Genomic DNA, 18,840 nt, shown 5'->3' on the forward strand with positions numbered 1-18,840 from the left:
AATTACTAACTTCATGCTTCACAAATTCCCCAAAAACGTGTCGTTACGCGAATGATGTAATGAAAATAATACAAATTATAGGCAGATATTAGGTATACATATAGCAAGTAGCAGGTACAACGAACTCGTTGAAATCCGACACAACAAATCGCAATACGTTTTATATGAATAAGGCAACTGAAGTAGGCGTTAAAGCGGCTCGTAACATTAGGTATTGATGCAAATTTAAAAGTTCACTGGGACGTTGTCGGACAGTTTTGCGCGTTTAAATTGTACGATACATGCTAATAAAATAGCGGATATACTCAGAAGGCAGAGCGGTGCAGAGGAGGAGACGAATGTATTACAGCAAGGTGGCATTCCTAACTGTATTCACGTACGTTTTTCCATCTCTCGTCGTCGTCGTTCGGATGCTTATTTTATACAGTCGCAGTGGTACATAACGATATAGCATGGAACGGCAAGGAGGTGGATTCTCTTTTTTATCCGACTCGAAAATCAATCAGCATAATATGATGGAATCAAATGGATGTTCTAAATAGATGATCATACCATTGCGTAAAAGCACAGGTACCAAATTCCCAGAATTCCCTAATTCAACATCGTTCAACATTTCCCAATGCAAGAATTCGACCCGAACAAAATTAAACCTCACAAATTTCATACAATGCCATAGAAAATTATTATACATTTCAATTTCAAAGACTTTACTTAACAATATATCTTCAGCGAGTTTGTTTTTGAACAGAACGAAGGCAAATTTGAATTAAGAGGACAAAAAAGTTATTACATAAACACTAAGATTTTTTTCTTGTTACCTATCTCCGTTTCGCATGCGCGTTGTTTCAACTTTAACGCCTCATCGGGCAAAGCCACCAATTATAAGTCTGATCCTTACAAGCTTTTTATTGTTGTATTTTCTTTTTTAGGGCGCAGGTATAATAACTTGTACGTTACTACAGTAACGTATTTAGCCAGTCGATTCTATCACATCTACGTCGGGTATATTATATTACACGTATTTCTAAGCCAATAATAATATTATATAAACGCTAAAGAAATGGTGAAAAATACTCTTAAAAGACGATAACTTGACGTATACTGTAGACATGTATATCCATCCGAAGAAAGCCTACGAACAAATATCGATTGTTGACAAATTTTTTTTGCGTATTCTAAGAGTATGAAAAAAAAAAAAATAAAATGTGTTATCAAACTAACCGTTGTAATAAGCACGATTTCTTTTATCGCACAAGTTTTTTTTTTTTAATGACAAGAATGTGGTAACTAATAATAATTAGTACGCAATAGTTACATGGTTGGTAAAAATTCTGAAATAGCAACGTTGTTATTTTACCCGGTAACGACGCTACGGTTGGCACCGTAATAATTATAATATACTATATATTACACTAGTGAACTGTGCGATAATATAAAAATACACGGCAATTTGAATAAAAATATTAATGTCTGCTCGGGCGTGCAGTAAGAGTAGACTTTCTACCAGGAACTAAGAGAGGAGAACAGAGAACCTGGTTCACCTGATAGAATGCCCACAGCTGGAAAACCACAAACCGACCAACCGACCGCCGAGTTCTCTGACAACTGCAGGTGCTAAAAATGTTGTCACGCATATCGTAACAACATTACGAATCACTTTACACAGCATCCTTTAGTGTCCGTAAGATAGATTATATAAAATAGCGTATACATAATTGATAGGATAACTAGGCTAAATGCATAGTTTTATTACTATCAGGGGTATACGAAGAAAGAAGTAGCTATGATAGGAGTAAAAGATGACGTAACGGCTCATCAACTTTGTCATTACGATTGATACTTTATCTATGGTATAGGTGATGATGCGAGAGTAACAATAATAATAATTCGTTTACAGACAGACTAAAAGTGTTTTAATTTGTAAATGAAATCTGTCTGAAACGATGTTTTCATGGAATTTCTGCGAAAAAAAGAAGGGAAAAAAAACGCGAGGTTTATAAAAGTTTTTTTTCTCTTGCGTGATGTGACGAGGAAATTCATTCCGCAACTAATTACACGATACCTTATCGTTCGAGAAGATAAAGCCATTCAGTGACATAAGGTTTAAACGTTTTTCATCCACAGCACACGTAATGCATGGGTGTATATAGCGATCATAGCATTGTTTCGTACATGACATGTCAGATACGATGCAGCAAAATTCGCTTACGAAACGAAAAAATGGACTGTGGGAGCTTCCTGTTTTATATACAGATTCAGCAAATGGAATTTTACACTTTTAGCTTCATGATTCAGATACACGATTCACTATCGAGTTTGTGTGTTCGTCAGGAAAAGATGAAAAAAATAATGGACGCTAAATACATGACAAATATACTTGCAGCTAACTTTCACTAGTTTTTAGATTCTGACACGTTATTCCAAAGATAAATCCGAAATAAAGGAATTCGACTAAACATGATACAATCGATAAATCCTACATTCATATTTCTTGATCGAATATTAACGCTTTTCTTACAGTGAACACACACACATTTCCCACAATATTCAAGCAATTTTATCATCGACAAGGAGAAGGAGAAAGATATAGTGTCGTTGAAAAACAGAGTTTGTTGAATTGATCGGTAAGACAGAGTTTGCTGAATTGATTGGTAAAACAGAGTTTGTTGAATTGATCGGTAAGACAGAGTTTGCTGAATTGATTGGTAAAACAGAGTTTGCTGAATTGATCGGTAAGACAGAGTTTGCTGAATTGATTGGTAAAACAGAGTTTGCTGAATTGATTGGTAAAACAGGTAAGAGGTATTGAAGATTCCTTCATTGTCAGCCTGGAGTACGAAACGTACATTGATCGCGAGAATTCTGTTCTACATTTGTGTGGTTGTAGGTTACAGAGATGCAGTTTCCTGCGCATTAGACAAAACGGGATCGCGAACCGATAATCATTCGATCAGGAGTGGAATCGTTAGAATAACGGTGTAGGTATGAAAAAGAAACCGACATTGAGGTAGTGGTAAGTCGTCGTCGTCGTCGTCGTTGTAGACGCAGGATGCGTGAGCAAGACGCAAGACGCGAGCCGCATTGCCGACAAGGCCGCGCAAGTGGAACAGCCCCAGATTCCGCTGCCCGCAGCCGTAATACTTGGCTTCGACATTCGCGGTAGCGCTCGTAAGGACCGTTGTTCGCTAACGGGTGTTTCGAAGAAAATAATCCACCGTTTGCACACTACCGTGTTCTAAAAATTGAGCCACCACCGCATAAGGTATGATACAACTGGTCAAGGGATCATCGTAGTGTAATGGGTCGAGAAAAAGCTGATTTTCGCGATTTTTTATTTTATTCAAACGCTAATCAGTCTCATGTTTTTTCTTATGCAGTAAATCAAAGCACTTATGAAGAACGGAAAATGAATTTTTGAACGATGATTCTTTTTTTTTTACATTTCTTTTTTCAAGGGTTTTCTCGAAACGTGGCTTTTCAAAATGGTCGACACTCTCAAAGAAAGAGTTTTGAAGCTATCTGTCTCAAATTTGGAAACAACATTCTTCGAGAAATTTTTTTTATCTTGATATCGGAGCTTTTTTTATTGTTGAAAGAATGTAAATTCGAAAAATTGGTGATTTCGAAAAATTAACGACGGAGCCAGGAATCGAACCTGGCGTCTAGAGATGCTCGACCGGAGCCTTGGAGCTTCGGAGCTTGATACGAAGTCATTTTCAATCTTATAAAATAAATAAAGAACTGTTTAAAAATTTATTTTCTGTTCTTCACAAGTGCTTTGATTTGAGACATAAAAAAAATCAGACTGATTATATCGTGGTAACGTAGAATAAAAAAAAACCATGGTATTTAAAGTTTCTTAAATATTAATTAATAAAACCTGACAAAACCTCGCATTGTTTTTACTTTAGCTTATTATACATTATTCGAATTTGTTCATTGCCGATTGAATTCTATTATATTACAAAGCACGAACGTTATTGTTGGAACATACGGTATCTACGGCCCATTAATTCTTAAACATATCACCCGTCGGAAATCTTTTTTAAATTATACCGGCAATGCCTTGCAGCTTAGTTGTTGCCGTGCGGTGCTGTTATAAACTCGAGTATCCTAAGGCAACCCCCCCCTATATCCTTCGATAAATCGATCATGAGTTATAGGAGCATATACCGAGACAATGTCTTGAAACTTGAAAATCAACCTCTTGCGTTCTGAACCACGAATAAAATTTTTATTTCATTAAAAACGAACAACCGATAGAATTTTAACCAATTATTTTTTCTTCCTTGTACCCTTCATTACTCCGGAATTATTATGCTATTATTCGCAACTATGATTATGTTCTGTATTGTATTAATATCAGATAAGTGGTTAAATTGCAACTTTCTAGGCGAAAGCTAACTCTGTCCGTTAACTTTGTCAGTTCGAGACAAGTTTTCAAGATTATGAAAAGAACGACAAACTCGGCGACTTTGTGAATTATTCGTTCACCGGGTAAATGATTGCAAAAAGAAAAAAAATAATCAAAAAAGAAATAATGGAAAACCGTATAGAAATTTGCTGTGTATTATTATGCCCCGTACATATAATACAATACATAGTTACGTTTACAATGTATGAATAAAAAACGAACAAAAGAACGAAACTGTTATAATAAATATAACATAACAACAACAACAACAACAATATCGTATAAGGTAAAGCGAGCGACTGACGTTTGAATATTTACGTTATTAATACTTAAAATTGAAGTCAAATTTTCAGTCTCACACTTTCGCCCGAGGGACACCCCATCCTTTTCAATCTTTATAAGTACAGCTACACAACGTCACGGAAATATTGACCACTAAGAACCTAAACGTTTTCCTCGAGATAAAAAAAAAAAAAAAAGGAAGAAATTCTCATAGAAGTCAGAAAGTAATCAATATATGTTGCAATTATATATTTCTAATTACGATTTAAAATTACACATCTTTTTGCTGTAATAGAAACTAAAAAATTGTCGATACTCCAAATTTACTCAAAATGTTTCTTTTTTTTTTCTCTGTATTTTACCGAATTTGCTCGGTAAATTCTTCTCGCCAAGAGATTTAGTAAAACGGTCGTTTCGAAAATGACAAATTAAATCATATCTCATGCGAATTCATCATAATATAATACCGCAATACATATGCACGTGTGTTTATGTAGACATTTGTGCACACAGGATATTTGTTGCACAAATTTCCCTCTGGGTAATATAACGCCTGTACATATAACGCACCGCAGAATCGTATAGAATATAAGTGACGTACAATTACGCGCGCGCGCGCGCGCGTGTGTGTGTGTGTGTGTGTGTGTGTGGGTTTATTTCGTGTGTGTATAGGTATGTAATACTGTTAGTTTCTCCCCGGATATGCAAGTGGCCTCCTTCCGCGAAGAAGCGGCCTTGCCTGGAATGTACATTTTCTGTATTCCGTTCGTTGGTATAGGTATAGGTATCAAACCAATCCGGCACACCTTTCACCTGCCTGTGGCAGACATAAGCGTAAAACGACTCACAATCAGTCATCATACTAATGTCTCTTTTGCCGATCGTGTATATATGAGGCGTTCCACCCGAAACCGAGCCACGTCTGACCCTTGAATCTTCAAGTATGGTCTGGTGTGATAGAAAATATACACACAGACACACACACATATATATATAATAATAATAATAATAATATCCTAAATCGTTGTTTGTAAAAAAAAAAAAAAAACAGTGAAAAATCGCATTAAATAAGTTTTAAATCTAGATTATTGACTTTTTACTTTCACTAAAGTCTTTGGGGTCCTGAAAAAATTATTTGAGACACGTCACGCAGAGAATGCTGACGTGAAAGGATCGCAATATTTATTTATTTATTTATTTTTCAAATAATTCTGGTCCAGAATAAAGAAAAATATTTTAGTTTATACATTGTATAAACTTAAACTACTATAAAAAATATTTTTCCTAATATATGTATATATATATACATATATATCATTCACCGAATTAGATTTTCTCTACCACGGGTTTGATTTTACTGCTCCCAAGAACACGAAGACCCAATTATCGAATCGATAGCCCCAATCGATTGGCATGAAATTATTCTCATAAATTCCTAAAAAAAAAAAAAAAAAAAAAAAAGTTTTAAGACCGAGACGAACGTGAGATTTAGACCTTTGGTTTAGAAGTTACAGGTGAAAAAAGTAATTAAGAAGTGAGGAGTATCGTATTAAAGATAAATTTGAAAAATATAAATCTATATGTAAGATATTTGACTGTAGTATACACGCATTTTATATTTGTAAAAACCTTACGATCGAAAATTGTATAATAAATGGAATTGCGGTTATAAAATTACATAAATGGTAAAGTATACTATGTAATGAGTAAACATCTAGAGAAGCAAGCTGTATTGAACCGTTGAACCATAATAGTGGTAAATATTCTTACTGCCTATTTCATATCCATATTTTGTATGTTCAGAGAACTTTTGAACGTATTTCTTTGCGGTTTTTTCCTATTTCCTATAGTATACTAATAGGTTTTCAATACTCGAGACTAATTATTGCGATATAATGTAAAATTATTATTGTTAGAAGCAAACTGATTCAAATCGGATTTAAAAAATTTGAAATTCGATCGAATCCAGAGTAGAAAAAAAAACTCTGCCCAATGGTTTTTGAGGTTGCCGATTACGAATCTTAAAATCGAATTTTGAAAATTTGGTATGACGAATTCATTCAGCGACTCAGCGAAACCTCTGCACAGTTTTTTTTTTTCAACTGTATTCGATGAAGTTTAAAATTTTGGTCTACCATATCGGATCCGACATTTTGAATTTTTGAAATTTGATTTCAGCTTCGTAATCAGCGACCTCAAAAAAAAAACCCTAGATTACCATCTTGTTGTAAAAGTTGACTCAGCACAATAACGTGTGACTCAAAGGGTTAACGGGGAACAACTAAACGAGACGTAGAGAAATGAAACCGTACGAGTTGATCGATTCTCTTTAGGTACCTAATATTATATACGTACATACATAAATACTTACAGCTTGTAAATGTATACACAATATATCGTCAGACGTAGATATTACATAAACGTCGGGCCTCCGCACCAAAGTGCCAACCAACCAATCACGTGTTTCGTATATTTTCTTATATATTATATGTATATGATTATTATTTTTCCGTACAAAAGGGGGAGAGAAGACGAAAGAAAAAAGGCAAGGTATACTTATTGATATAAGCTGCGCGTTCGTAATAATACAACGTGTAACCATAAACAGAGCCATGGTTAGCTAGTATCGATCAAATGGGGGTTAAAAATAAGCAAGTTACGCCCCTGGAGCCGACCGCCTAAAACTCGTCGACTCATCTACGCAAATTTATGCGTAGGCGTCTAGTCTGCGTTTAATCTGACCCGCGTGACGTCATGCGATTCCCGAAGCAACTTGGTCGATGGATGATTATTCATTATACGTGTAACGTGAACGAGTAAATGCGGCTATACGTGGAAAAATGTAGTTTTTAAAAAAAGTGGCTGGTTTTTTTTTTTTTTTTTTACACCCCACACACACTTTATATATAAACACTGCGTTTTGACGAATAAAACACTCGAATTAAACTTTCGATTTACAAAAAAGAGATTAATAAGAAAGAAACATTTCGAAAATATTTCAAAAAAAAAAAAAAAAAGGTTGCTGCAAGTTGAAAATGTACGCGCCAGAAACTTGCAACATATTTCTTGATTGTTGTTGTTCTTAAAAAGATTCTCATAATCTTTCTATAGAATATTTCATGTTACGTGGATATACGGTGTCTCTTTGTTGCAGATCATATCGTGAGAAGAGACTATATCTTCGATAGAGAAGAAAGACAAAAAATTTTGATTAATTGAAAATAATAAGAATAAAACGATATTTCAGCGCAGTTTATACGGTAATAAATTTCACATAACTTCGAAACACGATATTTAATGCTAATGCGAAGACACCCGGTATACAGTGTAAATATATGTATATATGTATACATGACCAATGTCCGAGATACGAGTCACGTGAAACTGACGTTTCCAACGCTGTTTGCTTTACTCTCGTGGAGCTTCGATGAGAAACGGTATTCACAGAGATATTCAAATTTAAATTTGAAACAGTATTAACGAACGTTTTTTTTTTTTCTTTCTTCTTTACTCAATTTGGCAATTTTTCCTCATTGTTTCTGCCGCTTTCCGACAGCTTTTGCAACTAAATTGTACCGTTGTATTTTTTTTTTCTTCTTTTTATAATTGTTTTTTTTTTTTTTTTTAAATATAATTTTTACGCTAACGATTCTTCAATCATTCAATAAATTTAATTACATCAATTCATCGATCGTGGAAGACAATCGTGAAACAATAGTGAGAAAATTGTTTCACTTGAATTATAAAATACAACCGACGAGAATGAACTCGGTTTCTATCCTGCGCATCCCGATTTATCGCTTCGGGTGCGTATAAATTAATGCATGCATAAAATGGAGGAAAATATTGCGAATACTTTCCGTGAGAAAAAAAATTTTGCGAATAACGACGACGACGATAATAACAACAACAACCAACAATTGGTATACAGATTTATCTGTCGGAGAGACGGACGAATGAAAAAAAAAAAAAAGTAAATTATAAATTAACAAGATAATTATATCGACAACCGAAAACGTTTCCGCATAGCGAAAAGAACAGAGGACGTATAATGTATAAATTTTTGCTCGTACTGTACTGATTGTAAGTGCAATTATAAGGAAAAAGTTTCGTTAATTTCAAAAACATCTTAAACCTTACCAAGATACTCTTCGACTATTACATTTCACGGCAAATTAGTCATCTGTTGCAAAATGAAATTTTGAATGTGAAAAGCAAAAGTATTAATTTGAGTGTGTGAAGCTGAATTTTCGTAAGGGGAGAACAAAAAAAAAAAACATTTGAACCATACATAGTTGAAGGAAGACTGAAATTTGCAACATTTATTGAAGGTGATTGTTGTTGTTCTGTTTTCTCTTACAATTATAACGTGGCTTGAAAATTATAAAAGACTATAAGGGAAAAAAAAAAAAAAAAAAAAAAAAAAAAAAAAAAAGAAAGGACAAAGTTAAGGCGGAGGTTGAGGCTTGTTCCTATGTACATTTTTGACTTGTGTATTCGGGCCTAGCAATCAAAAAAGAAAAAAGAAGAAAAAAGGAAACAAAACCGACACTCTCTTGAATCTGTGTGCGGGAATAGAACAACGGATGTTGATTATATTGTTGATTATATTGTTGATTATATGTTGATTATATGTTGATTATATTGACCCCCTGTCTGCGGTAAGATTATCGACGAGTGGTCGGTCGGTCGGTCAGTCAGTCAGTCAACCATTTATTCAGTCAATGAATGAGTCATTCTTCCGTCGACCACATTTGTAAAGTTTCTTTGATTACCGCAAAATGAAATAGCCATTAGACTTCTAATTTAACCCTTTGAGCAATAGCGGTAGGAGTATTCTTACCACCTATTTTGCATCCTATATTGTTTTTTTTTTTTTGTACAACTAGAGAACTTTTCACGAGGTTGAAATTAGTAACGTTACTTTAACGACGCATGTTTCGGAAAAATCGCTACTTCGCACCTTCAGGATTGTCTGAAATTTATTTAGCCATATTAAATAGAACGTAAAGGTGATTCGTTAAATTCCAACTCGTAGAAAGTTGTTTCAAAATTCCACAGGGATGATTTTTCTTCCCGGCGACTATCCGTTACGTTAACGTTACTAGCTTCAGCCTCTCAACTTTCCAACATATTTCTTTGCGGTTTTTTGCTATTTCCGATAGTATACTAATACTCGAAGGTAATTATTGCGATTCAATGTAAATTATTATGGTTAGAAACAAATTAATTGAAAAAAAAATCTTGAATATTGAAGGAATAAATTCATTTCCGAGAAATTTACTCCTCTACACATATATAAATGTTTTACATAAATTATTAAGTTTTTGGGGATCGCTGATTGCGAATCTGCGATCAGATTTTGAAAAATCAATAAGACAAATCCAATCGGCATACCCGAAAACCCCGGTATAGAGTTTCTTAACCATATTCATCAAATTTCAATATTTTATCCACAATACTTGATCCGCCATCTTTAATTTTTGAAATCTGATTTCCAACTCGTAACCAGGGACCCAAAAAAACCATAAAATACTATCTTGTTATAAAACTTGACCAGACATTTTCAGATTTTCCCTAACATTTTTGCAATTCTAGTGAGTTACTAAAACCTAAATCATTCAGCTTAACAACTCTATATTTGGTTCGAATTAAATTCGAATTCGAAGAAAAATATAATCTACAAAAACGTCAGTTCGAGCCAATTTGTTGCCTCAGTGAACGAAAAAAAAAAAAAAAAAGAATATTACAAATAACGAAAAATAAAACTCACCTATCATATTTGGTATTTCTTTCTTGAAATTTTCACAATTCTCCTCCGTCTCCTACTCCTCGTTATAGAATGCAAATGTGCACGGTATTATTACTTGTTGAATAAATTATTGTTAAAAAAGTATGATCCTTGGGTTGCACGAAATTGTTGTTATTGTCACTGTCATTTGTTTTTTTTTTAATTATTTTCTTGATATACATATATATATATATATATATATTTTTTTTTTCGTTTGATCTGTTTACTTTCACTTCAGTTATTATCGTTGTCGTATATTTATCATTCTCCCTACTATCTCCAATTGTTTTTCGTAATGTATGAGTACAGGTAGTTTGAGTTTTGCTTGTATGTCAGCAGGCCGGCACGTCACGTCATCACGACGACGTAGATCTTTTGTAACTCCGTTGCGGCTGGCGAGTTTGACAAAGTTAAAATAGCTTAGTAATAAGAATAACCGCGAACACGTTGGTTAGAAAAATTGAAACATATATATATAGGTATACCGGTATGCACATACATAGATTGTTGTAGCTGTGTTTCATTTTTGTTGCGTGTGTGTGTATTGGGAAAGGAAATTAATTTCGATGAACCCTTTTTCTATTTCTTTTCAATTGTCTCTTCGGTGTTGAAGAAAAAAAGAAAGAAACAGAGGGAAGATGAAAAGAAAAAAAAAAAAGAAAAAAAAAGAAGAAGAAAAAGAAAATGAGCGCGCGACAGTCGAACGAGATTAATAAGTTGAAACGATCGTAAGAAACGTTAAAATTGCGCAAACAGGAGGATTGATAGAATGAAAGAAATTGAGGAAAGGAAAAGTGATTAGGGTATAGGGAATAATAAAGTAGAAAAAGGGGCGAGAAAAAAAAAAACATGGAACGATTTATTGTCTAAAATTATTATTGTATAAGTTTGAAACGTTTTCAGCTATGCGCGACTTTTATCAGCGTATGAAGAAGAAGAAGAAGAAGAAGAAAAGCTTTTCTTTACCAGTAAATATATTTTTCACGATTGATACTAAGTCATACTTTGTATTCATTGATCTGATAGTGGATATAATTAATCAAACAACCCTTGTCACATGTTAACCAGTTGTGATAAATAAATAAATATGTACTTGAGGTATGCAATACTTCATACATTGCATATACAAATACATATTATGCATGTGTAAATGTGTGGGGGGGGGAAACAAAAAAGAAGACGAAAGAAAAAGGAAATAGTAACTCGTATAGTTATCCCAATCAACACATCTCACGTATATATTATCATTATTATTTATTTTTTACTCCCCCAAATTGAAGGGCAACGAAGATTGTTTCACGTTACGTGTACAATAATAATATTGTATATAAATAATATCAATTTCTTTTTTTTTTTATTCCCTTGTAAACTTGACGGACCACAGAAAAAATCAGGTATTATATGAATAAATGAATGAATGAATGAATGTATGTAGATGTAGTCTAGGTAAGTGTATGTATATTGTATATACCATGTTACTCATTCCCTAGCTTCACGTCACAGTTGCTATGTTGCTGCTGCATTAACAGGGTTCGTACGCTTTTTGGAACCCGAAATTCCCTAACTTTTCCAGGTGTTCCAGCCTGAAAATAGGATTTTTTTTCAGCAACCTTCCAAAAAATATGCCGCTGATTAATGACAATTTTTTTTGCTTACTAATACCAATACCTTCGATGTTACTTAGTAATTAATTTACTGTCCGACTACTAATTTACAAACTCACAGCCAGCGATTTTCAGTAAGAAAAAAACGAAAGGAGGTTTGATATCAAGTAATGTGCGTATAAGAAAACGAGTTTATTTCTTCAAGAAACTTAAAACTCCAGTCTTATTTTCGAAATTTCCTGACTTTTCCCTGCTTTAAGAAATTCCCCGAGTTTTCACAGTTTTCCAGGTTTTCCCTGTGCGTACGAACCCTGATTAAACTGTAAAAATACAAATTTACCATACTATCTTTCGTTATTATACACAGAGACTTTATCAAGTGGCACCCAGCAGTTTGTAACAACATATGTTACTGTCTCTATGTGCTAACATATGTCAAGTCCACGAACGAAGAACAATGATACGTAATAATAATAACAATAATGACGATGATAAGAAGAAAGAGGACGTATGCAAGCTTTAGTTTTTACTCTGCACGCGCTCACGCTCATGCACACACACACACACACACAGTCACCGTCGTCATATGTTTATTAATTCATCAATTCACTTATAATTTATAAAAAAAGGCGTATATTTTTTATGCATGTGTGGAAATAATTTTTTTTTACAATATACAAACACACACACACACACACACGCGCGCTCCCTTTTTGCATATATTTTTTCTATATCGCTGAAATATACGTATGCCGTCGTTGACATTCATATTACAGGTATACATACATCAATTATTGTATTTCCGTATCGTGTGATTCTTATTGAAGTGAAAGAAAATTTTAAAACGTACCTCGCAGGGAGGTGAGTAGGGGGATCGGATCAACCGTGTTACGTATTTTTACTTGCTAAACAATTTCACTGCGTTGATTCTGTTATTTAATTCTACAAGGTAGAATTTTTAATTTTGTCAACGGAATTAAAGGTATTCAACACCCGACGAACGTAGAAAAAGTGCAAGAATTGGATTTAACCAGAAAGTCAAACCGCCGACAAGCAATTAAAAACAAAACTTTGTCAACAGCCGCCTTGTTTTTCTCTTTAAATGTCTTTACCAATTATTATTATTACTATTATTATTATTAATATTGTTGTTGTTGTTTTTGTTGTTATTAGATTTGACAGTTACTTCTTTTTTTGAGAGTTCCCAGGTTTCTATCCTGTCGCACACGTTTTTTTCCCCCCCCCGTTCTGTTCCAGTATATTAAGTTGTACGAAAACAGTAAGGATACGATGTTGTAAAAAAAAAAAAAAATAGATAAAAAAAGAAAGAAAAAAAAAAAATCGAAAGGGATTTTTACGGAAACGAGAAGCGTGTAGTACCGTGTGGCTTGATTGCCACATGTACACGGACTACGTGCAATCACCAGCCGAATAGCGATTCGGCCCTGTTCGGAAATGTTCGGGGCCTGTGCCGCTGTGCTATTATCACCGCGAACTCTCACCGACTATCCCCTCTATCGCACATCCATGTTTCATGCCGTAACGAAGAAGAGTTATTGAGAGCGACAGAGACATAGAGCGAGCTAGAGAGAGAGAGAGAGAGAGAGATAGAGAGAGAGGGAGGAGGGAAGTAATATATCGGCATATTCACAATCAAACGGTAGAATACAACCAATTTTCAAGTACATTGGAAGAATTACCGAACGATTTTAACCAACGACGCACACACAGTATCGTTTGTCAGTCACGACAAATTAAACACGCATATATTTCGAAAATGAAAGTTTAGCCTTACGATACACTTGATTGTAAGATAAAAGAAGACAAACGATAAGAATATTCGGTAATTATATATTATTATGTTAACAGTTTCTTATTCACCGATTCATCGTATCTTCGTCGTTTGATAGAAATTTAAAGGCCTGTATAAATTTATTAATTAATATACCAATTCTGTTTACTTAAAAACAAAACAAAAAGTAATCAAGTACCTTGACTTGTTGTATATCATTGCGTTTTTCTCTTTGATTTTGCCATGTACAAAAAAATAAATAAACAAATAAATATATATATATATATAAGACAACGTAACATGCGTTTTTATATATCCATTGATCAATGCATCCGAAATCGACAAGTTTTTTTTCAACTTCTCTTTTCTCATTCCATGAATAGAATTGAAAATAAAAGAATACAACGTATATCTATCGAAGATTTATTTATCTGACGTATAAGGCAAAACAGAGAGCCAAGTTTCGTGAAAGAGAAGAAGTAAGTTAGTATAAAATTACCATTAGAAGAAAACAAAAGTAAAAGAGGAGAGAAAACAAAAGAAAAATTCACCGATAAGCATGAAAATGTTACAATATGCGCCACCTAGCGTTGACGGATCGAATTGCATTCCCGATACGAATGTTTGTCGGTCATGCGACAAAATTGATATTACAGGCCGGCCAAAAATATTGGCGAAAAAAAATTCCACAACATTTCCAAGCTTTCCCTTACATTTTCCCACTTCTAGTAAGTTACTAAAACCAAAATCGTTCAGCTTATTAATTCTATATTAATGATGAAAAACTAATATTTTTAGTAGTGTTTTTCCACGACCAAAATAAAAATTCCCTAGCAATTCCCTGATAATTCCAGGTTTTCTAGGTGCGTGGACACCCTGGATATGCATAGCCATAAAAACATTGCGTAAATTCCCAAATTCTCGATGAATAAAATTATATACCGACGTTCTTTAATTAAAACGTAGGATGCGAAAAGTTAAACATCGCTTGCGTGTGAGACGAAAGTTTGCATAATAAAAAACGAGATTCAAATTGGAATACGAACGAGTCGATATCTTTAATAAAACGTACGATAATTATAATTTCCCATTTACCGTCACCGAAATTTTGTCGAAATTTGTCTGGCATACGAATATAGAAAAGTACAAAGCATTATTACGGAGCGAGAAGATATCGTAAATGCACAACTAATACCGTTAAAAAATATGATGTCTAAAAATAATAATATGGAGACAATTTGACACTTTGTAATAATATAATAACAAGGCGATAATGTCTAGATATACCTGCAAGAGCGGCTAATTATAAGCTGAAAACAATTTTGTAACATAATAGTACTTTGGATGTGGATTATTGAATTGTAATATGTACCGAAGGATTGAAACAATAGAATTTCATAACTAATAACACAAAAACGTATTTAACCAAATGGTCGATAAGAACAACGCGATGTTGTAATTATTACATATGTACCTATGTATTCGTCGTTCCGAATTGAAACGCCTCTTCGTTTGCTCAGTTCATTATTCAATTCTTCTTCAATCAATTATACCATCAATTCGATAAAATAATAACGAACAGTCGGTGTTAAAACTTATCTTGCTAGAACAACAAGCGTAACGACTAGCTCAGGTGGACGGAAAAAATTAGAAATAAAATAAAGAATTGCTGAAACGGAGGAAAAAATTATGGGAAACAACCGAGAAACAGGAAAATCGCAATAAAGTCGATAATAATTTGCAATAATAATAATATTAAGACAGATTCGGGAGCACGGTCTGTTTTTAATTGTGAATCTTTATTTATCTATTTTTTACACCTGTGCAACGTTGCCGTTTTCATTTTCCGTACACGTCGGGCTTCGGATCGGATACGGAAACGATTCTGAATTAAAGAGCAGTCCGAGTCAGTTGTTGTTTCTTTTCCACTATGCAATTTCTCGGCTGATGAAATCACAGAGATTGAATTTCATTGGTCAGCAGCGAAAGTTCCGCGACGATTTCTCGTGTCCGTCACTGATGCATGCATGTATGTATGCATGTTTTTATATGGGGACAGATTTCGATGCGTGTGCCTCTGTTGAACGTACACGTGGCGACATGTGTACAAATAATACTCGCCGCGCCGCTTCGCGAGCAAAGTACAAAATTACCCGACAAATTGCTTGTCTAGATTTTAAATGAATTTTGTAAAATCTAAATCAGGGTTTGTACGTATTTTCGAATCTAAAATTCCCAGACGATTCCAGGTAATCCAGTCCGAAAATAAGATTTTTTCAGTAACCTTTCAAGAATTATTACTTTCATGTTATCTAGGAACTATCTTACTATTTAACTATCAATTTAAAAACGATAGCCTGAGATTTTCGGTATAAAAAAAGAAATAAAGGAAAGAAGCTTTGGTAATGAAAGTAATATACATAGAATGTATGAAATGGTGCTTAGAAACAAAATTTTAAGATCAATCTTTGCTTTTTTTTCTTTAAGATCCATAGTACTTTGTGTAACAACGAGTTTATTTCTTCGACCGACACAAAATACCAGTCTTATTCTGGAAATTCCGCGAGTTTTCCCGGTTTTCCAGATTTTCCCTGTGCGTACGAACCGTTATAAATGCGTATAACGGAAAGCTAAACGCACATAAGCGCAATCCATGTTTGTCAAATATTTTACATTGGTATTGAACTACGGACATCCGAAATGAAAATTGCATGATAACAACGATGTATCGGAGAGACAAATTGTCGTATAAAAATAGTAATTGCTTGGGGTATAGTAGATAAGATGCGGATGAAAAATATTGACAAAACGGATTTTTGACCTTAAGTCTGACTACCCAGCATCAATAATACATTGCCCAGAAATGTTGCGACTCAATGACGACACGGAGGATAGAAAACAAGTCTAAAGGTACAAATAAATCAACCATGATAAACAAATGTAAACTGTACTATCAAACAGGGCGAAATTAGCTCTACTTTAAGTAACAACACGTATGACGTAGTTATCACCAGATTTTTAATTACTTCGTGATAATTCCTGGAGTTTTAAATGAATTTTCAACAGTTCGGATAGGATGGGTATTGTTTAAATATTATGAATGTGTACATATGTACATAAAACGACTTGGCTTGGTGTTCCACGTAACGAGGAGGAAAAAATGCGTTCAATTAATGTATAATTAAAAATAATGCGGTATCCGTCAAGATAAAATGGGACAAAAGTCGAGGAAAAATTTTTTCAACAGATGAAAAAGGGGGGGGGGGGAAAAAAAGAAACGGTTTCTCCGAAGTACTAACAGAGTAATCTATCCGGCTAGAAGTTGCGAACAAGCGGCGGGTAAAACCCGGAAGATTATCGAAGAATCGCGATGCGCAACAATTTTTGCGGATTCGCGTAGCGTCGTGCCGCCCAACGTAACCTCACTTAATCCTAACCTAAAAACGAGTCGAAAAACACGCTCGACGCGAAGTCGAATGCGACGGTCGCACGTCACGGATAATAAATTCTGGAATAAAACGGCGATGATAATATCTTACAATTAGCGAATGCGAAAACCGAGCAGAAGAAGAAAAAAAAGATGAGCGGCGCAACGCGCTCAGGCCTTAAACATAACCTGAAAACATAGCTACCAACCAAACCGAAAGGAATGTGAAACGCGGCTGTGGTATTCAATGTTCATTCAATAAGATAGGAGTTATTCAATTAATGTGACTCACCATGCGGTGCGAAGCGTTGATTGTTAGCCACAACAGCCGTGTAGGCTGGCGGCGGATGCTGGACGACGGATTGATTGACTACGTGTTGCGACGGGGGATGATGTTGCTGATGTTGTTGTTGTTGTTGTTGTTGTTGTTGTTGTTGTTGTTGATGATGCTGCTGATGGTGATGGGACAAGTGTTGATGCTTCCCTTTAGCCGGCATGCTCATCGCAGGAGATCGCCTCCTTTTGCTCGTTCCGTAATCTTCAAACCTAGCGTTGCACGGCCCGCTGTAGTCCTCATAGGGACTTGATTTTTCCGAATTTATCAATTGAGAAATGAGACCTGATGTAAAGACGTTGCGTTCTCTCTTTTTCTCTTCTCTCTCTCTCTTTTCCTACCTCTCTCTTTCTTTATCTTGCTTCCTCTCGCTCGTTCTATCGTCGCGTGAAGCTGCACGAATTATCGCTGCCACCGAGCTGCGGTTCGTAAATATTGAATGAATTGCTTGCCCCTTTGGCTGCGTAACTAGTTCTGCATCGGATAATTCGAGGATCCACCCAGAGGCTTGACGGCCGTCTGAATACCAGAGAATAATTCACACGCGGTCATGGGAACGACACGCGCTGATTTAACCCCGAAAATTCGCCACCGCCACCCTCTCGGTTCCTTAATTTCCAGCCAGGCTGCTGATCACGCGTTTTCGTTGTGTCGTGACGTGCTCCGCGAGGATTCTCACTTGACCGGTTATTCCGAAACTCGGCACTGCTATCGTTTAAGCGTGCATCACTATTCACGGCGGCGCGATTATTTGCGTGATTTATATCTCGCGTTTACGCTTGAGTAATGTCCAGTCGGGTTAGCTTGTTTTAACAAAAAAAAAACTTCACTTGCATCAAGCAACCAGCGGCGACTCTAGAGTCTCGAACTATTAGCGTGTCTCGAATCGTTCGTTTCACATCGGCTTTCTTCGGCTTACTACGGAAATGCGCCGAGCACCGTAGAAAACACGCGGGAAATAGACTTTCGCGGTCCCCACTATCAGTCGATTCTTATTTGTTTCTATCTTCGGATAAATTCACACAAGTAGAAAATAACGAAAGTTGAGAATCGAATAGAGCGACTGCCCTCGGATAGAACACGTCACCTCAGTTCATTCTATTCTGCTCTATTCTCTGCTACTGAACCTTTTGCACTGTACTCTTAGAGCATATACTACTGAGGTAGCTTCGCGTGTAAAGAAAGTGGAACGGAGT

At 35.1% G+C, this 18,840-nt stretch overlaps 1 protein-coding gene across 2 annotated transcripts in view; it reads right to left on the bottom strand.

Annotated features, from left to right (window-relative positions):
* Positions 1-18,736, bottom strand: part of LOC124303938 (eukaryotic translation initiation factor 4 gamma 1-like) — a 65,721-nt gene extending 46,985 nt beyond the window's left edge. The window contains exon 1 of one of the 2 annotated variants that reach the window (XM_046761805.1): positions 17,603-18,736. In XM_046761805.1, coding sequence (XP_046617761.1) covers positions 17,603-17,813 — 211 coding nt within the window. In that variant the 5' untranslated portion in view covers positions 17,814-18,736. Of the gene's footprint in view, positions 1-10,469; positions 10,611-17,602 lie in introns of those variants that run through there. The other variant, XM_046761807.1, reaches the window with a different exon arrangement.
* Between the last annotated feature and the right edge of the window lie 104 nt (positions 18,737-18,840).

The sequence above is a fragment of the Neodiprion virginianus genome, chromosome 4 (assembly GCF_021901495.1).
Source record: "Neodiprion virginianus isolate iyNeoVirg1 chromosome 4, iyNeoVirg1.1, whole genome shotgun sequence".
In the NCBI taxonomy this organism is placed as follows: Eukaryota; Metazoa; Arthropoda; class Insecta; order Hymenoptera; family Diprionidae; genus Neodiprion; species Neodiprion virginianus.